The 21,381-nt window shown below is 42.3% G+C and overlaps 1 protein-coding gene across 4 annotated transcripts in view; it reads right to left on the bottom strand.

Moving 5' to 3' along the window:
• LOC146606869 (stonustoxin subunit alpha-like) overlaps positions 1–14,789 on the bottom strand; it is an 88,050-nt gene extending 73,261 nt beyond the window's left edge. For 2 of the 4 annotated variants that reach the window (XM_085349253.1, XM_085349257.1), the window contains exons 1-5: positions 14,701–14,789; positions 14,515–14,616; positions 12,199–12,277; positions 10,014–10,218; positions 8,065–9,862 (exon numbers count right to left, since the gene is read on the bottom strand). In XM_085349253.1, the coding sequence (XP_085205379.1) occupies positions 8,065–9,862; positions 10,014–10,218; positions 12,199–12,277; positions 14,515–14,616; positions 14,701–14,789 (2,273 nt within the window). Of the gene's footprint in view, positions 1–969; positions 986–2,635; positions 2,673–8,064; positions 9,863–10,013; positions 10,219–12,198; positions 12,278–14,514; positions 14,617–14,700 lie in introns of those variants that run through there. The other 2 variants (XM_085349258.1, XM_085349256.1) reach the window with 2 other exon arrangements.
• Between the last annotated feature and the right edge of the window lie 6,592 nt (positions 14,790–21,381).

The following is a 21,381-nucleotide window of genomic DNA, read 5'->3' as shown; positions in this document are numbered from 1 at the left end:
TTGAAGTGATGGAGGAGCTGCTCACAGTAATTCCAATGCATGGCCAGACCACCGCTCAGCAGATATTTACAAGCTGTGTGATACCATTGAGAATGTTGGTTTGCCATGGAAGAGGTTTGTTGGAATAACAACAGATGGAGCGCCATCAATGACAGGGAGGAAACATGGACTGGTGGCACAAAACAAACTGGAAGAGGAAGGCGTGGAGGAGGCCATTGCTCTGCACTGCATCATCCATCAGCAGGTCCTTTGCAGCAAATGCCTGAAGTTTGACAATGTGATGTCTATTGTTGTGAAATGCATCAACCAAATCAGATCCAGGGGCTTAAAGCACCGAAGGTTCTGTGCTTTTTTAGAGGAAATGGAGTCAGAATATGGGGATGTGCTCGACTTCACTGAGGTACGTTGGCTCAGCAGGGGAAATGTATTAAAGAGACTTTTTGAGTTGAGAGCAGAAGTGAAGCCTTCATGGAGAAGGATGGAGTTAGTGTTCCTGTGCTAACTGATCCCAAATGGCTCATGGACTCAGCTTTTCTTGTTGATATGACACATGAGCTTAATGTACTGAACAAGACGTTACAAGGCCAGGGGCAACTTGTCAGTGCTGCCTATGACAACGTGAGAGCATTCTCCACAAAACTGGCGCTCTGGAAAGCTCAGCTCTCTCAGACAAACCTTTGCCATTTCCCAGCATGCAAGGCTCTCGTGGATGCAGGCACACCATTCAGTGCTGACGAGTATGTTGATGTCATTTTGAGGCTACAGGAGGAATTTGATCACAGATTTGCTGACTTCAAGACACACAGAGCCACCTTTCACATTTTTGCGGACCCCGTCTCCTTTGATGTGCAAGATGCCCCTTCTGTGCTTCAAATGGAGCTCATTGAGCTGCAGTGCAACTCTGAACTCAAAGCAAAGTTCAGGGAGGTGAGTGGAAAAGCAGACAAGCTTGGACAATTTTTGAGAGACTTGAGCCCTAGTTTCCCTCGGCTTTCCCGAATGTTCAAGCGGACCATGTGCCTTTTTGGTAGCACATACTTGTGCCAAAAGCTCTTCTCCACTTTGAACTTCAATAAGTCCAAGTACAGGTCCAGACTTACGGATGATCATCTTCAAGACATACTGAGGGTCGCAACTGCTTCCTCCCTCAGGCCAAATCTGGCTCGGCTATGCGAGAGGAAACGCTGCCAGGTCTCTAGCAGCAAGGAGTAGGCAAGAGAAGCCATGTTCAGAAGAACAGTTCATTTTCTACAGTGTTCCATTCATGTTCAGAAGAAGGTTATAGAACTGTTAATACAGACATTTCAATCTAAATACAGCAGATATAGAAGACTGAAAGAAAAACAAGTTCACTGACTAAAAATATCTTATTATTATTTTATTTATGTATTACAGATTTATTTATTTTCTTATTAATTCTTAATTTGTTTATTTATTTTTCATATTTTGTGTTAAAAAATAAAAATAAAGAGATTTGAGAAGATTGGAATTTTTTAACCATGCCTTTCTTGTGGAAAACCTAATGCGGCCCAGCCTCACCCAGACTCTGCCTGCAGCGGCCCCCAGCTAAATTGAGTTTGAGACCTCTGTCCTACACCATAAATCAGTAAGAGAGGGTACGACCTCTCTCATGGCCCCAAGTGGTGTGTGCATGCCAGAGCACTCTGGAAGCACACAGAGTCTTTACAGACTACTAAGGATCAAACCTCTATCATCATGCAATCGATTATACAACTCTAAGCATATATGAGTAAATATTTCTAAGTATAAATGACAATCAACAATATAAACCTTACAGCTGGTTTTAATAACAGAATTCATTTGTTTCTCAAATGAGAAAGAGCTATCGAGAAACACTCCTAAATCTTTAGTTCTGAACTTTTCCAGTGGGCCAAGGTCAACATTATCTGCTAATGCTAAATAGGCTGCCGTTATTAACTAATGCTAATTTGATGTGAATTAGCATTATGCACTAATGCTAACACTTTTTAACAATGTGAGTAGCTAATGCTAACACTATTTCCCTTAACTTTATAACATTGTGAACGGCTAATGCTAACACTCTTTTCCCTAGCATTACAACATCTGAGCTGCTAATGCTAAGTAGGCTGCCATTAGCACCTACGTCTATCCATCCATCCATCCATTCGCTTCCGCTTATCCTTTTCAGGGTCGCGGGGGGCGCTGGAGCCTATCCCAGCTGTCATAGGGCGAAAGGCGGGGTACACCCTGGACAGGTCGCCAGTCTGTCGCAGGGCTAACACACAGGGACAGACAACCATTCACACTCACATTCACTCGCACATTCACACCTAGTGGCAATTTGGATTATCCAATTAACCTATCCCCACAAGCTGCATGTCTTTGGACGGAGGGAGGAAGCCGGAGTACCCGGAGGGAACCCACGCAAACACGGGGAGAACATGCAAACTCCACACAGAAAGACCCCGGCCTGATGGTGGAATTGAACTCAGGACCTTCTTGCTGTGCGGCAACAGTGCTAACCATCGTGCCACCGTGCTGCCCACCTACGTCTAATTTAAGGCAAATACGCATTAGAACCTAATGCTCATATCGTTTTCCTTTGCTTTATAGCAATGTGAGCAGCTACTGCTAAATAGCATTAGCTAATAACAGCAGTCTAATTTAATGCAAGTTAGCATCATTTGCATTATAACGATGTGAGGAGTTAATGCTAAGTATGCTGCCATTAGTGGCTAATTCTAATTAGGGGTGAATAATTATTACAAGCTAATGCTAATATCGTTTTCTCTTCCCTTTTAACAATGTGAGCAGCTAGTGCTAGGTAGGCTGAAGCTAGCAGCTAATGCTAAAGCTAAAGATAATTTGATGTGAATTAGCATTACATTAGTGAGGAGTTAATGCTAAGTAGACTGCCATTAGCAGGTAATGCTAATTTAAGGTTAATAGGTGTTAGATTTGTATTGTTGATTGTCATTTATGCTTAGAAATATTTACTTATATATGCTTAGAGTTTTGTAATTAGTTGTAGATTGGTAGAGGTTTTGATCCTTGATAGTCTGCAAACTTTGTGTGTATTAGACAGCCCTTTGGGAGCATGAGAGGTCATACCGTGTCTTATTATTTTATGGTAGGATTAACGTAGTTGCGTTTGTTCTAGTCTAAGTGTTTGTTTAGATGAACTGCAGGACTTCCTCACCGTGTTATCTAGGATGAACCATCTAGGGTGAAGGGGAGGCTACCCTCTTCCTGACCAAGGATGTTTGACCCTTTGATCAGCAGTCCCCACACACACACACACACACACACACACACACACACACACACACACACACACACACACACACGCAAGGTACTCTTTGTGTATGTAGACGTCATATGTTAATGAACTTATGCATATTCATGTAACCTCAATAAAAGGACAGTGATACGGGAGAACGGACGAGAGCTACTGGGGTCAAGCGAAGGAACGGTGCCTGTCCGGTTCTCTCCCGTGCACGAGTACCATGAAGAAGTTTGCCTACTTGCGTCTTGCTTGCAGTGTAATTATATTGTCTTAACGTTCCAGCGAATAGGTTTATGCTACAAACCTATCAATAGGAATTGGCATCTAATGCTAATACCATATTTTCTTGCTTTAACCCTTTAAAACTGGTCAGAGTGGGCACACTCCGTTTTGCGCAACTATTTTTAAATCCCGGTAGCACTGTAATCACGTGAGCTAGCGCAATAATTTTTTTTGCATATGAAACCTGAGGAGTTGTATTTACATCTTATGCCATCAGCTTGTCCTAGGTTACAGTTTCCTTCCACATATGCTTAGGACTCATATTGCTCTGCTGGAAATAGTTTATTTTGATGCATATGCTGTTATTTTGCAAATTTGCAGTATAATATTTATTTTCGTTTTTCCTGCAGTATATAAAAATTGGTGTATTTCAAAAATAAAACTATGAAGGCACTCAAAATAAATTTCCTGAGGTGGGAAACTATTTTGTGCAACTTTTTTGTATTTACAGTTTTGAGGGATAAGCCTCTTAAATTTCTCTAACTAGAAATATATGTTAAAAAAACAAAAACGATTTTCAATTTTTTTGTAGTTTATTGCACTTTTTTGCAATTTATGTAATTACTATGCACTTAATACATACATATTATTAAAATTTAGGCTGTAATGGTTGTATTGATGTATAGCAACTTGAAATGCTCCCAAAAATGGCTCTACAGCATGTAAAAATATAATATAAGCTCTGGCGGACTTGGTTCTATGGTAGGTCTTAAAGGGTTAAATCAATATCAGTAGCTAATCCGATTGCTCAGTCTGACGTCAGGTGAAGTCATTTTTATGCATTTAAGAGCTGTGTTGAATTCAACATTACAAACTGAACATTAGAACTAGCCTCTTCTCCAGGATTTTCCTGATTTAACATTTCAATATGACATTTCCAGCGCTTTGTTTTCTCTGCTCACAGACAAAACAGATACACGCATGTATATACAGCCCACGTCCAGCTCTGCATGCACTCCTGCTCCATTTCTATAGAGAATAAACAACGTAACACAATCATTCTCCATTGTTTTCAACTCAACCAGCTGCATTTAATGAAGGAGTTTGAATTTACTTTACAACAGCTGCTGTTGTTTCCTGTCTGCATTCATGTTCTTAACTGTACTCCACACATTCTGAACTGGTGTACCGTAATTGTCGGGCTATAAGCCGCTACTTTTTGCACAAGCTTTGAGCCCTGCGGCTTTTAGTCAGGTGCGGCTTTTCTATGGATTGTCCATGAGCGGATTTGTTTTGTTTGTTCCGCTGTTGTACGGCACTACGTTGCCTGGCGGAAGGATCGGGGTTCAAGAGTGGTATGTTGGTCACATGTCCATCCGTCAGGCAACGTAGTGCAGTACGAGGTAGCGCGAAAAACAAACTTCAAAGTAGCGCTACCCGTTCAGCTGGAGGCCTGGATGATGAGCGGTGATAAACTTGCAAAAAGCAAGTTATGCCCAACTCCACCATTGGATTCTGACAGCGTGGAAAAGTGTGAAAACATCCACGATCACCAACAGATTTCGAAGGGCTGAATGCTGCATGATGGAGAGGAGGACACCGCCACGGCCCTTCTGAGGGTGTTCGACTCTGACAACGAGGATTTCTTTGGTTTTGAAAGTGACAACGAAAGAAAGAAGCTGAGAGTGGATGACGAAGCCACCCTGAGCCTGTTTGTTTCCGACACTGGAGGAGAGGACTTTGGTGGTTTTAGTGCGCAGGAAGATGGTGGTGAATGACTGACTTTTCTTCTTGTTAAAGCCGTGTCACTGCACCTGAGCCTAAAAGGTAGTCCGAATCAATTGTTCTGGTGTGCTGTAGGTTATTGTTATGTACTACATTTGTTACTCATTTATGAAGCACAGTACATGTTTTGTACTTGTAATTACCGGTACTTGTACATATACCTAAAAAGTTATGCAAATATGTACCCATAACTTGTTTTTCAAAATATTAATAAAAGGGGTGTGTCTCCAAACAGCCATCTCTTTCCTGACAATTCGCTTTGTGCATATTCTCTTACATATGATAAGTCAACATTGAAACACCTGCGGCTTTTAGTCAGGTGCGGCTAATGTATGTACAAAACAGGATTTTCCCCTGATTTTAGCTTGTGCGGCTAATATTCAGGTGCGCTCTGTAGTCTGGGAAATACGGTAGTTCTTCCTAAAGTACTGCAGTATTCCTGCCAGTACATCCTTTTAGTTTTCCTAACTGTTTCCTCTGATGCTCGTTGCTATTCTTTCCTCAATGCAAATTCATGCTAAGCTCCTTCATATCCATCCCTGTTTCTAAACCTGTAATAATTGCTTTAATGTGTCTTTGGCCTAATTATGAGTCTGTCCATATGTTTGTAGTTCCCCACTTGCTTTGGTTTCTTAGCTCTGATTCTCTCAAATTTATCCTTGAAATCATTTACTGGCATCTCTCCCTCTCACTCCCACTATCCCCAGAACACCAGAGTATTCATCTCCTGGTTTATCCTATGGCCTCTTTGCATTTTCTCCAATCATCCCTGTTTCTAGAGTCTCACCCCATCTGCAGGCAGTCCAAGAGAAACTGCCTCTGCCATTTTCTTCTTCTTAATCTTTGATTTTTCTCTTCACTTTCTCCATTGGGTCTTCTTAGACGCACTTTCCAGAAAGCAGCAACATTTTTTGTGCCCCATTTTTCAAATTGTGCATCTTACTTCAGCTTAATGTGTTTCCTGTTTTGTTTTTACACAGGTCATGTAAAAGAAATCCTACCAGAGACTCGACAAAGCTGAACTGAAAGACAGCACAGGCAATAAATCAGAGCAGCACAGAACTTAAGCTCATGGTCCATAGAAGCTGGGCTCTACAGGTGTACCAGGACAAGCTTAGTGTAAGTCCCTCGAAAAAGTTTCACTTGTGCTGTTTCGGTGTAAATTACTGGTTTGTTTGAACAATTTCATCAGCTGAACCATAAATACTCCAAAACAATTTCTTTGTGACTCAGTGTGATTTTTCATTTTGTAATATTAGCATGTCAAACTCTACATTCTCTACACAGATGAGAAATGAAGTGTATTTAATAATAAAAGTTATCTCTCAGAGACAAAGTTAGTGTCTCATTCAGGTCTGTATCTGAGTAGCCTCAGACACATGCAGTGCTCATATTTTCTGTTTTGTGTGTCACTCAGACCTCTTCCTGACAGGGGCAGCAATTTCATTTAAAGTCACATTCACTGATACAGGCTGCTGGAGCTCCAACCAGGAGGGTACACACATGATCCAGGGAAAAAAATTATATATGGTCTCTTAGATAAATATTAAGAGGTCCTGTGTTTTACTAAAAAATCAAAGTAGTAAAACACAGGACCTTTGGGTTAGATATAAGGTGATTTGACAAATCATGTCTGTTGTAAATGAGTAAGCCATTTATCGACCTGACTCAGGTTTTAAATCATCATCAGAAAAGACTGAATCCTGACCTGAGAATTGTACACTTTGGACTCTCCACTGCAGAAAATAGAAGCTTCAGTCCTGAATCCTGCAGGTTGTTGTTACCCAGATCCAGCTCTGTCAGACGGGAGGACTGGGAGCTCAGGACTGAGGACAGAGCTTCACAGCTTCTGTCTGACAGGTTACAGCCACTCAGTCTGAAATCAAGGTGGAAGGGAGACAAGATCAACCAAACAAATCAGAGCTTTATTGCTTTTTTATTGTTTTTAAGCAGAAATCAGTGAGGTGCTGGTAGATTCTGTTCTTTTGGTTTATTACCCAACAACACACACATACACTAATATTTGTGACTTTTGTAATAGTAGCATTTACAATGCAAAGCAACAGCGATCACAGATTGAAGGGGCCTGAATAAAACTACAATGCAGTGATTTTTAAGATGACCTGTTCTTCCAATTTCCAACAACAGATTTCTCCAACCTTACAGTTAAAAATAATTCTTTATCTCATACTGAATCTTGGTGCAACTCCCCCCAGTTTATTAAAATGAAGAGGTACTGAAGTTGCTGTAAGTGATGTGTGATGCCACTGATTTCCTTTCTGATCCAATACAAAGTAAAATTCAGGCTGGTATCTGCGATACTGATGAAAACTATTCCTTCAGAATCAATACAAGACATTATAAGAAAATATGATGTTTTGTATAACATAAAAAGCCTGAATTTTAAAATATTCAGTTAATAATCAAAAACAGATGTGACTGAAAATAATAAAACTGAGAAACATTTTATGGCCATTCGATCCTTTTACAACCATTGCAAGAGCTTGGTTGGCATAGCCGGCAATACGTTGGATAGTAATAAGTCCGGTGGGTGATGGGCTCCACCAGGGCTGCCCTTTGTCACCGATTCTGTTCATAAATTTTATGTTTAAAGGCTGTATCAAAAGTTCATTCAAGTTACAATATTGTGGTCAAAAGTTCTCCTTTTTTCTTTTATACTATACAACTACGCTGGCTCATGGTTTTAGGACATGGATCTGTCATGGAAGAAATCTATGACCACTTTTAATCAACATTTTAAAAATAAACATGATCACAGATTTACTCACAGAGCTTTGTTGGAGGCTTTGACCACTGGCAGCAGCCTCAGAAGAGCCTCCTCTGAAGCAGAGTATTTCTTCAGGTCAAACACATCCAGATCTTCTTCTGATGACAGTAAGATGAAGACCAGAGCTGACCACTGAGCAGGAGACAGTTTATCTGTGGAGAGACTTCCTGATCTCAGGGACTGTTGGATCTCCTCCACTAGAGAACGATCATCCAGTTCATTCAGACAGTGGATCAGATTGATGCTTTTCTCTGCAGACAGATTCTCACTGAGCTTCTTCTTGATGTGCTGAACTGTTTTCTTATTGGTCTGTGAGTTACTTCCTGTCTGTGTCAGCAGACCTCGTAGGAGAGTCTGATTGGTCTGCAGTGAAAGACCCAGGAGGAAGCGGAGGAACAAGTCCAGGTGTCCATTTGGACTCTGTAAGGCCTTGTTCACAGCACTCTGGTAGAAGTGTTTCTTTGCAGATTCTCCTGTTTCAGATTTCTTGGATGTTGTTTGTTGTTGTTCCAGCAGATTGAGTCCAGAGTTGATGAAGGTCAGATGGACATGAAGAGCAGCCAGAAACTCCTGAACACTCAGATGGATGAAGCAGAACACCTTGTCCTGGTACAGTCCTCTCTCCTCTTTAAAGATCTGTGTGAACACTCCTGAGTACACTGAGGCTGCTCTGATATCGATGCCACACTCTGTCAGGTCTGATTCATAGAAGATCAGGTTTCCTTTCTGCAGCTGATCAAAAGCCAGTTTTCCCAGAGACTCCATCATCTTCCTGCTCTCTGGACTCCAGTGTGGATCTGTCTCAGCTCCTCCATCATACTTGACCTTCTTCACTTTGGCCTGAACCACCAGGAAGTGGATGTACATCTCAGTCAGGGTCTTGGGCAGCTGTCCTCCCTCTCTGGTTTCCAGCACATCCTCCAGAACTGTAGCAGTGATCCAGCAGAAGACTGGGATGTGACACATGATGTGGAGGCTTCGTGATGTCTTGATGTGGGAGATGATCCTGCTGGCCTGCTCCTCATCTCTGAATCTCTTCCTGAAGTACTCCTCCTTCTGTGGGTCAGTGAACCCTCTGACCTCTGTCACCATGCCAACACAGTCAGGAGGGATCTGATTGGCTGCTGCAGGTCGTGTGGTTATCCAGAGGCGAGCAGAGGGAAGCAGTTTCCCCCTGATGAGGTTTATCAGCAGCACATCCACTGAGGTGGACTTTCTAGGGTCAGTTAGGATTGTAGTTTTGTGGAAGTCCAGAGGAAGTCGACACTCATCCAGACCATCAAAGATGAACACAACCTGGAAGTCTTCAAAGCTGCAGATTCCTGCTTCTTTGGTTTCAGTAAAGAAGTGATGAACAAGTCCCACCAAGCTGAACTTTTCCTCTTTCAGCACATTCAGCTCTCTGAAAGTGAATGGAAATATGAACTGGATGTCCTGGTTGGCTTTGTCTTCAGCCCAGTCCAGGCTGTATTTCTGTGTTAAGACTGTTTTCCCAATGCCAGCCACTCCCTTTGTCAGCACTGTTCTGATTGGTTCATCTCTTCCAGGTGAGGCTTTAAAGATGTCTTCTTGTCTGATGGTTGTTTCTGGTCTGTCTGGTTTCCTGGATGCTATTTCAATCTGTCTGACCTCATGTTCATCATTGACCTCTGCAGTCCCTCCCTCTGTGATGTAGAGCTCTGTGTAGATCTGATTCAGGAGGGTTGGGTTTCCTGCTATAGCGATGCCCTCAAACACACACTGGAACTTCTTCTTCAGGGTGGATTTAAGGTTACGATGACAAACAGCAGCTGGAAGTTCTGAATAATAATAATAAAAATACAACTTTAACAATCACATTTTACAAAATGCTGATGACAATTTCTGACCCACTGAGAAATGACTGAACACACTGGTGTCACAAGTGTCTCATTTATCCAGCAGCTTAAATCTTTAGATAAATCCTCTTACGTCTCTGCAGACGGTCAGCCAGCTCCTCCTGCTTCATTCTCCTCAGGAAGTCCACTGTGATCTTCACAAATGCCTCTCTGCTGTTTCTCCTCTGCTCATCATCCTCCCTCTGAAACTCCAAGCACTGGGGCTTATTTGGATTCAGAGCCTTCTGGATCTTCTTCAGCTCGTTCTTCACAAAAGTGATGATGTTGTCCTCCAGCAGCTGGAACAGAATACTTTATGAATGACCCACCACTCTGAACTTTAGTCCACACAACATCCACTTCTTTACCATCAAGGGGCATATCATCCACGAACTCTTTACCAATTATAAGTTTGGCTTTATCTGATTAACTGAGACTTTGTCCACAACTCCATGATCCCAAAGCGTTGATTCTGTTCATATGAATGCAGCGATTTCAGTGGGAGAAACATTTCACTGGTGTTCAGAGCTGAACTACCAACAGGTTGATGATCAAAGCCAGAAACTTGGAGATGTTTCAGGTGACTGAGTTGATCGTACAGACAACTGGTCTTAAAGGTTCACTCTGTTTACACATACAGATCAGTATTTAAGGTTTGACTCTCATCATCCACTGGGGCACAAACTGGGCGTCATCAGGACGCTACAACACAGAACAAACACCATCCCCACAGACACAGCAGCCAGGGAAGCAGAAGAACTTCACATCAAGAAGGTCCTGAGTAAATGTGAACGCTGGTTTGAGGGCGGAGTCAAGGAGGCCATTTATGTGAAAAGGAAAGACCATCTCTGAATGGAGGAGGGGCCTAAGGGTACAACTGTTACCATCTTACATGCTGTGATTGCAGCCATTCCCCAGCTCTCTGTGAACTGGACTCATGACCATTGATCAACAACCATTGATCAATGGTCCTGACAATATGCGTACCAATGATCAATGAACTGACCTCCCAGCCCATTGTTCCTTCAGTGGGCTGGTTTCAGTCATACAAATGTCCTGTTTATAAGATTGAAACCTGCAGTCAGCTGAGACTGAAGAAGTCACCTGATGATGATGAAACGTTTCTCCCACTGAAAACATCCAGATGAACAGAATCAAGCTTTTTGGGATTTACGTACCTGGATGATTGAGCATCAAGACACAACTCTGTGACTTTTCTCAGATGAATCAATCCTCTCCTCCAGCTTTGTTTACATCTACCAGCCCTGTGGCGCTGCCCAGGGACAATAATCTATGTGAGAGGTGGAAAGTCATACAGGTGTCTGCTCCTGCCTTCAGTTATTTTATCTACTGTGTGTCAACTGGCTGAACCTCCTCCAACTGTCTACTGTCTCCCTAAAATCAACAATGACTTCGTGATCTATCCATTCTCTGACCAAACACATCCTGCTGCAGGAGGTTAACATAGCAGCCAATGATGATCCCACTCACTGTGAACAACACATTTGGACCTGATTTGCTGCTCTGGTTTACACGTGAACTTCCACTGCTGCTGTCACCAACTTGAGAGGCTCTACAGAAAAACTGGACTTGTCCATAAAAATCATAAACTACATTACAAGGACAGCATTGCTCAATCAACTCTAATTACTACTGACATGTTATCTCTTCTAACTAAGGTACAGACACTCAAACTTGCTGCTTTCAGTGAGAAGTCAAATGTCTGAATATGAGCTGGAAGCCACTGAGAGTCCTCCTCCTTCCCGTGGGGTTTACTTTCTCTACTACTTTCACTATAAACACGCCCCTTTCATGCACCTGCAGAGGGCCACCAGCAGATGGAGCTGTCTTAAACAAATCCACTTGGATAGTTAGCTGTAGATGACTTTATCAGTATGATTGTAGGACTTTGAGTTATTCTTTAGATTTATTTCAACTCTTATATTGTGCACAAGTGTTGAGCGACCCATAATTTCTCTGTACTTTTCATAAGAGCAGCCAGACTTTCAGCTAGTTTTTCTTTTTTAAGAGCTCAAAGTTATTGAAGAAACAGTTATTCAGCTTCATTCCCACTGATCTCGACTACAAACTGTTTCACTTTGGTTTCTGTTTAAAGCCTCGATGTTTAAAACGTTTCCCTGTGATCACATTTGCACCGTCTGATTTCAAAGTTTGTTTCTTTTGGTCATTTAGTCCACAGAGTCCTTGGTGTTCTGAAAGGGACCTATAAATAAATGCATTATTATTAATAATAAAGTAGTTGTTGTACATGTACAGACCATAAATATGGAGTCCAGCTGTGTTTGATGCTGCTGGGCAGACTGACCACTGGGAACCTCTGAGCTCTGCTGCTCCACTCTGTGGAAGAACCATGAAGGATTAGATCAACACAGGATAAAGATCCAGGAGTTTCTGCTCAAATAACTTCATCTGAATCAAGTCTGTCAAGTTTTAGACTCTCAGATTCTGAAGATATATTTTCTGTTTTCTATGAACTTTCTTTCATCAGTGATGGAAGTGATGATGCTGCAGAAGCTCAGAGGAAACTTTGAGAAAACTGTGATGAACCATCAACTAATGCTCTCAGGAGGCCAAAGGTCCCTGAATGTAACTGTGCAGTAGATTCAACGAGTGTTTGAAACCTGACCACTTCCATATGTTTTCATTCTAACACAAGAAGTCCTTTTCTCATTGCTTTGATTTGAGTTTTCATTTGAGTTTTCCGAGTCTCGTATTTGGAGTCGAGTCTAATCAATGATCTGACAGAAGAACATTAAAAAGGATTTACCACTGCTGTCAAAATTAACATGTAGGGTTAGGGGTTCATCTGTTATCATGATTAACATGATAAAAACCTTTAACACGACACATCTGGAGAGCAGAACGACTCAACATCCCTGAAATGTTTCTATCAACGCACTTCGAGCAGTTTGTCCGAGTAGAGTTACCTTTGCACACGTGCAGATGTGCAGCACATCTGTTAGTGACGGCAGCTGAACCAATCAGCTCAATATGGAAGATGACAAACACACACTGACCTCCCGATGGAAAGTTTGAGCATTAAAAAAATAACAAGACGGACCAGCCGACCAACATGAAGGATTCTGCACATCGTGACAGAAGGAATTTTCTTTTCACCGAAGCACTTCCAGCTTAAAATATCACAACAATGCAAAGCACTGATGACACAACTGCCAAGTGGACAAACTGCAGACCTGTTAGTGTTGTTAATAACATAGTTTTGGTTCCTCGTGTCAAAGACTTGAAGAAGAGTGACAGAGAGTGTTAGACTGCTGCAGGATCAGTGCCACCTCCACAGACCTGTGAAGAAAATGATTGTTTGACAGATGGGCTCAGATTCAGGATCAGCTGAGGAGTTTGTGGCTGACAGAATCCTGCAGGTACAGAGCAGAGCCCATCATTAGCATGCAGGACTGTCCCTGGGGGGGTCGGCTCATTCAGGAGGTTAATCAATGTTTACATGTTCAATAAACATGTTAAGTGTGTAAATTTGCCCTTTTCTCTCGAGTCTGTTTGCTCATGAAATGAAATTTGATTCGTTTACATTAAAAATGATGTTTAATGGTGATTAATCCAAATGAATCCACAGTAACCCTGTGATGAGTCTGATTAAACATTTTCATTAACAGCAGTAATATAGATTATATATTATTATATATTAGTGCACACTTAGCTTTTAGTATATATGTTTGTTACAAAGTTGTATTTACAGCAGAGAAGCTGAGTTAAAGACTGAAAACTATTCAAAGTCTCTTTGAATTGAAGCGTTTAACATTCTTTGTGTTTATTCTGCATTGACTTCATTATATGGTGTAAACGTCTGTTACAGGCTTAAATATAAAGTTGGAAAAATGTAACTGCAGCTATTGATCAAGTAATTGTGATTAATCAGGATTAATGACAGAAGATTGTGTCATTAATTAGTCATGTTTTAATCTACTGACAGCACTAGTGTTCACTCTGGTGCCTCCAACTGTTTTACGCCCTTTCAACACCTTCGTGGTCAAAAGTGTACACGCACAAAATCTACAATAAAACCCTCACGCAGCAATAGGACAGACACACAATCCATTTATCTCTGTGTCTCAAACACACACACGTGTATTCAAAGCCTCGATTTGTTCATATTTCATCTGTTGTGTTTTTATCTTCAGCGTTTTCAGTGTTGCTGCATTTACACCAAAAATGTTTCCATTGATGAATCAGATTGATTTGAATGTGTTTCATCCATACAAATCCCTCCCTGGTGGTCACATGACTCTATAACATAACAGGAGTCATGTGACAAGAGTTTCATGCTGTGGCCTAAAATGTCAAAATGGTTGAATGTGGTGGAGTAAAAATGTGAGATATCAGCTACTTTTCTTCAATATGAAATGTTTGCAGGGCCTGACAGGAAGTGGATGGACGCTCTGATCACTTCCTGTTTGCTGAAGTGGGTTTTCAGTTGTTTAGAAACCAAAGGCTTGTTTTAAAAGACAGTTTAAATGGGACTGAGGGAACGACGTGTTTGTAGTTTATATCCAACAACATCAAGCAGTTTAATCAAAGAGTTCATGTTGCTAACAGCTCACCTCTCTGCAGCAGACACAGGCTGGACTTTAAAATCAATGGGAAGATCTTTAGACCAGTCACTCTGTAAGGACACAGAGCTGGGTGGAGGTCCAGGCTGGTTCCTGTGAATAATGATGCAGCAGTGATGTGAGTGCTGAGCTGTGACATGGAGAAGAGTCATGGACAGTTAGAGATGGTCATCTCACCTCTGAGCTTTGGTCTGGCTCTCATGTTCCCCACACAGAGTGCTTTTAGAGGGAGGGACTCCCTCCTCTCTGTCCTCACACTGATCCATGCTGCTCAATTCACATCAGCTCACACACACTTTCTACCTGCAGAGGAAACAAATCATTCATGTGCACATCAGCTGAAATCCTCCTTTCATCATGTGTGCTGTCCAAATATCAGCTGCTTCTTTCCTGCTTCATCTCAGTGTCAGCTGGATGCAGTCAGACAGCAGTGTGAGGCAGAGGAAGCTGCCATCAGCTGCTCTGCTATCAGTCCACTAGATGGAGCCTGAAGCACACACGATGCATTCACTGACACACACTGATTCACTGTGACTGGAAGCGTCAGTCAGTCCAACACGTGTGAACAACATTTTAAACCTTTCAGCTGATCCAGGATTCAAAGAGGATCAGCAGAGTTAAAGCTTCACACTAATTCTTCCTGCTGAGTTTGCAGAGAACTGCACACACACTGATTCACTGCTAATGAGAAGCTTCTTCCATCCAGTAATTCATCATCCATCAGCTCTGCTGCTGCTCTCAGTCCTGGACTCTGATCACACACTAAAAGCAGCTTTTTAACTCGTGTCTGTAAGAACTCTTAGTGTTAGCTTAGTGTTAGCTTAGCGTTAGCTTAGTGTTAGCATGCTGTGTGCTAGCTTAGCGTCAGAGCTCTGCAGGTGTCTCGTGTGTAAATATTAATCACAGTGACAGTAAAGGAGGTAAAGGGCTGTGACGTCATCACGTACGCTGCGTCCTCTGTGGGCTCTGAGTGAACTCAAAGTACAAACTACAAGTACACAAACACGAACGTAGCTCAGAGTGGCGGACACACTCGGCCTCGTTGGTCCAGCTGTGAGTCCGTTACCGTGAACTATGGAGCGGCAGATTTGTGCTGAACTAAGCTGCACACAGCTGATGTTAGCCAGGAAACATTACACACTGACTTTAATGGAGAGACCGGAAATACAAACACACACAGTTTGTTGTGTGAAGAAATCAAACACGAGCTGAACAAACAGTAAAGTTCCTAAAGACAAACTGTTAAAGGAGGAAACAAAGCAAACTTACAGTTTCTTCACACACCAACAACAAGCTCCACTCCACACCTGGGGCCCGTTCTTCGTACGTCGCTTACTACATCCAAGATCAAATGACACATCCAAGATCAAATCATCGCGCTAACCGTGAGCTCGCTAATCCGGTTCCCCGAACACACCTGCTGTTGACGATTACTACAGCTGGACGCAGGAATGTGACATCACTGGGTGTCGTAAAAGGGGCTAAGCATCGATAGTAGAAACATTGATCGGCAACCCGCTGATTGGTCGGCGAAAATGTCGAAGGGGCGTGCTCGGTATTTTCCGGCAGCAGAGCAAGAACTCATGAGTGAGGGATTTCAGGAGTTTCAGAGTTTAATTAAAACGCAAGAGAACACTGCAAAGGCTGCAAAAGCAAGGAGAGAGGGGCTGGCAGAAAGTTGCTGACAAATCAAACTCGTAGGTAATTTAATAATAATAATAATAATGGATTGGATTTATATAGCGCTTTCCAAGGCACCCAAAGCGCTTTACGATACCACTATTCATTCACTCCCACATTCACACACTGGTGGAGGCAGCTACGGTTGTAGCCAGGCTGCCATATCGCGCCATCGGCCCCTCTGGCCAACACCAGTAGGCGGTAGGGTAGATCTATCATATGACACTATATTGTCCAATATCATATGGCATTATATTATATTATAATATGTTATATTATATCCCCTTTCACATTAGAGCCACAACAGGACCCACAAGAACATGGGAACAAGTAAAAGTGGAATACAGGAGTATTCTACAGAATGGTAATATTTATCTCTTAGATTGCTTTGCGTCTCTTGGCAAGGTAATACTGGCCTGTAATACTCTGTTAGTTTGTTCATAACAGCAACCAAGAAAAGGGCAGAGCACAAAAAGACAGGTGGTGGTCCTGCACCCCCTCGTCAACAAGTTGGTTAAGTAAATAATACCCTCACGGGAATATCGATATCTCTCTATGAGCACACTGTCGCGCTGAGCTAAAGGATCCTGTCTATCCCGTAATATACGCTGAATTCTGAGGACTCTCCTTATCAATCTTGCACCTTCCGCAATGGGTTGGTCGCGTATACGGACAGGACATGGCTGCGACAGACTTCCCAAATCCACCTTCGCTTTTATAGCCGTGGTCTCTCATCTTGATTACACGAAGTAATTTACAATTACTACTCTGAAATATGAATTACATCTGTAATAATCACATACATGTAATAGAATGTTAATAGTTCATTTCCCTTTTTTAGGAAATGACCTGTATGTATCTGTGTGACATCAATAAAAGGATCAAGTGCTGCATTATCTTTAGTTACATTGATAATATTTATTTATGGTGAAACAGTGGAAAAATATCGCTGTTGCTTTCGTAAATGAAGCGGACATACCTGCGTGGCCGCGATCTAATCCTGTTTACATAAAGTAAACCTGCTCCCGAGCAGGTTTACGCTTACGGCTCTGTTGCTATGACAGCAAGTCCCGGATGAGCTTCGGGGAACCGACTGATCCAGGATCACGCGAAATCGTCAACAATCTAATCCGGCTAACCTACTTAGCGAGGTACGAAGAACGGGCCCCTGGACACTAAACACGGACACACAGGTGAGCTGCTTCCTGGAAGGAGGCGGGGCTCCACCTGAAACTCAGCACAGGTGGGAGGGGCTCAGCTCTGTGTGTGCTGATGTGTTAACTTTAAAAATATGCCGTCTGACTGCTCAGACTGAGTCAGAGTAAAGTTCACATGCTGACGTGTGGAGACATGAAACCTTGTTGTAGCTGCAGGTGTGAACACACTGATCCCAGATCAGCTCTGCTGTATTTGTAACATGAACATTTCTGCTGCAAAGCTTCAAATGTTCAGCATGTTTCTCTGTTTCCAGTCTATAGATCCAGTCACACTTTCTACCTTCACCTGTGCAGTAAAGACTGAGAGCAGAGCTGAAAGCAAGCGTCCAATCAGTGAGCAGCATCAACACCTGAGCTTCATTCAGACTCTGTTATTGAAGATGTTGTTGGTACAAAGTTCATCTGCTGCTCACATGAATCCATGAAAGATTTATTTCACTGAATGTTTCTTCAAAGCTCATTTCAACCTGTTGAAGTCATGAATGAAAGTGCAGACTGAGAGTGGATCACATGATGTTTGAGGTGTGTCATGTGACATGTTCAGTATTGTCACACATGTCTAGATTGTCCCTGATATCATAACTGCTCAAACACTGATGATTATATTTGAAGAATTATTCCTGATGGCAGCAAAGTTTGAATGGAGCTCTCTGTCTGTGCTGATTTGTCGCCCTCTGGAGGTCAAAGCACAAACTGCATGATGTCACTGTAACCACCACAGAGACAGGAAGTGTTTTTATGACTGAAACACTGAAATGATGCTAACTGTTGTGAATTTTAGCACTACGGTTAGCATTTACAGGATATTGTTTTGTAGTGATATTATACAGGAAAACTGTTACTCAATAAGGCCCATTCACTAGTTGTCTTTTTCTTTCTCTGTAACCTTTTTTTTGGCCTGCTGGTCTGGAAAATCCAACAGTTCATCTATATGTAAACAAGGCACTTAAAACTGGGAAAGTGCATTCCTTGAGTGCATTCCTCAGTGCAGTCTGCTAAAAGATCACACATCATTAATTATGTGCTTTTAGGTATATATGGTTAAACATTTCCTAATGCAAATAACTACATGCAGTATTCTACCATGTGCAAACTTATATCACTAAAGGATTCTAAATGTCTAGTGTTTAATGGACCTGTATGATAATTTTAGACTGAAGATTCTGTAACTTAACAAAGCTCTTTAGGTTAACCGTTATTTTCTCTTGCCTTGACAACTCAAGATTTATGGTGTGAAAGTGGATGCTGGAGTAGGAGGGAAAACACCAACAAATCACTCTTTTACCTTGCTCAAAATGTTTATGTGAAGACCATCTGGTTTTTGTGTTAGAACTCAGGATGTAGGAGATCTCGGTAAAGATTTATTGTTTTTGTGAGCGCTTTTTTTATTGCCCTTGCTGAACAAAGGATTTTTAACTGTCAGGACACCACCCCACCCAGTGGGCAGGGTCTGAAACTGAAACTTGTTGTCTGCCTATAAAACTGTTGCACAAAAGAATAAACTTTGAGTCAGTTTGGAATGACACCTAGAACAGTCTCCGCGTCTTCTTGTTTTTCCAAACTGCTCCCGGTACTCCGGCCGGTACCGTGATTAACCGTTGATCATGCATGAGAATATTTTAATTTTGTTATATGTTAAAGGATGAACTCTGCTTATTGGTGCCCATGCCTTAGGAGGAAACTCTATCTACGGACGGAGATTTCCTTCACTAACGGCTGTCGTTAGGCTCACTGACAGCAGTGCTGATGTGTTCATGTCAAACACTGGCTCAGGTCAGACTCCTTCATCCTTCTCCAGCGTGAGGCTGCCCTCAGACCCACAGGAGCTCTGACCTTTGACCTCCTGACCCTAACCATTTTAGTCTTGTTGCATCTGCAAATCCATCCAAACTGTAGCCGAGCAAAAGAAGCTGGAAGCTGTTCTATGAATGATGTTGTTGAAGGAGCTTGGAAAGAAAAGCGTCTGGACTTCTTTAAGTTGCTTGAAGAGGGACATGGACGTCTTAACGCCCACTCACATCCTGGGACATTTGATCACAGGAAATCACATGATGGGGTGGGGCTAGATCTCACAATGGGTTCACCCAAAACCTTGGCTGATTGAGACCCACACCCGTTCTCACACCTTGGCTCGTGTGATTAGGTAGAGGATCAACAGGGGCTCCGTGTCCCTGAATTTAAACTGAACCTAAACACACCGTGCACAATGCCAAGTTAGATAAGGGTTAAAAGAACAAGATAAGAATAAATAAAAAGATAAAATAAGGATAAAAAATAACTTAAAAAAATAAAATAAAAAGATAAATAACTGCAAATAAGTACAAATAAGTAACTGAAGACACGTGTGGTCTGCAGATGTCGATGTACATGGATGTACATGGAGTTTAATGTGCAAAATGAACTTAGTGTGCAAAGTGACCTGATGTGCAAACTGCAGTTTGAGGTCGGTCAGCTGTTCAGGAGTCTGATAGCAGTGGGGAAGATGGAGTTGTTGAGTCTGGATGTTCTACATTTCACACTTCTGAACCTTCGTCTCGAGGGCAGAGGTGTGTCTCTCCTCTGGACTCTGTGATGGTAGCTGCTCTGCAGAGAGGGCAGCGGGGTCCTGATGATCTTCTCCACAGTTGTTATCACTCTCTGCAGGCGTTTGCGGTTTGCAGTAGTGCTGCCGTACCATGAAGTGATGCAGCTGTCAGGCTGCTCTCCACAGTGCAGCTGTAGAACCTGCTGAGGATCTTGGCCAACATACCAAATTTCCTCAGCCTCCTCAGGAAATACAGCAGCTGCTGAGCCTTCTTGACCAGCTGTGTGAGTTTGAGTCCCTCACTGACTCAAACTCCTTCAGTGACACTTGTAGCCTTGCAGATTAGTTTGCTGATCCTGATGCATCTCTGCAGCTGATGCTGTCCCCCAGCAGACAACAACAACATAGATGCTCTCACTAGTCCACTTTACCCTCTAATCACATCTCTGACATCTGCAGGTTGCTCCATAGAGACTCTTGTGCAATGCCAGGTGTTTGTGTTTGTCTGTAGGTACACATTAGATATGACCATAGACGCACACACACAAGTGAACACAGCAGCACAGATGGTTTCCACCTGCTTCCCTCTTTCTTCACACAACTGTGAGGATGATGAAGAGGTTTCAGGACGAGGTGGTCAGCAAGCACAGGATAAAGCAGGGCCATGAAACTCTCTGGTGCAGCAGATGTTTAATCAGACTCAGCTTTAGGCTTCTTTTCCCACCTGGCAGCAAAGTAACAGCTTCACTAATGTGAACAGTCACAATGTTAAACGTTTCTATATCTTCATATATTTTTATCTGTTGATGCTGCAGAATAAAGTCTGTTAACAGAGTGCAGGATGTGTAGAGCAGGTCCAGCTCTCCCTTTACTGTGTCCACTTTCATCAGCCCCTGTGAAGTGACACAGAGTGCATGTGTGTCTGTCAGCTGTTGTTTGTTGTGAAGGATGGAACAAATGAACACACACTTTTAGAGAAATCTGAAAAAGCAACACGTGCTTGGGCTCCTTCTGTGCTCGTCTTCATTAATGCTGATCTTTCTTTCCTGTTTGTTCTTTGGCACAAGCTTCAGTCTTTTCTCCCAGGGCTCCTTCACACTTAGAAACACACCTACATTCATTTATACACAAACATCATGAAACAAAGGCTTTGTAAGAGAGGACATGAGATCCTCTCTGAACAGCACATTCATATCAAACACAGGACTGAACAGGATATACTGAGTCTGTGCTGTTTTCATTGTTACTTGCTGAGTATTTTTCCAGTGTTTGAAATGTGACTCAAGTCTGATTCTTCTACTGTGTGTGAACTCTAAGCAGCTGCATTATAAACAGCTGCTTTTCAAACCAGGCTCAATCCTATGACTCTGTGAATGTAAACTTTTGTCACCTGCATGAATAACAATCCTTGATCTAGTCAGGACTGCAGTGCTCCTG

This window comes from Diplotaxodon limnothrissa, unplaced genomic scaffold (assembly GCF_057381915.1).
Source record: "Diplotaxodon limnothrissa isolate DT_005_m unplaced genomic scaffold, D_limnothrissa_male_GT1.1 unmapped_scaffold_4, whole genome shotgun sequence".
Classification (NCBI taxonomy): Eukaryota; Metazoa; Chordata; class Actinopteri; order Cichliformes; family Cichlidae; genus Diplotaxodon; species Diplotaxodon limnothrissa.
This window is presented reverse-complemented; position numbering and strand designations above follow the sequence as displayed.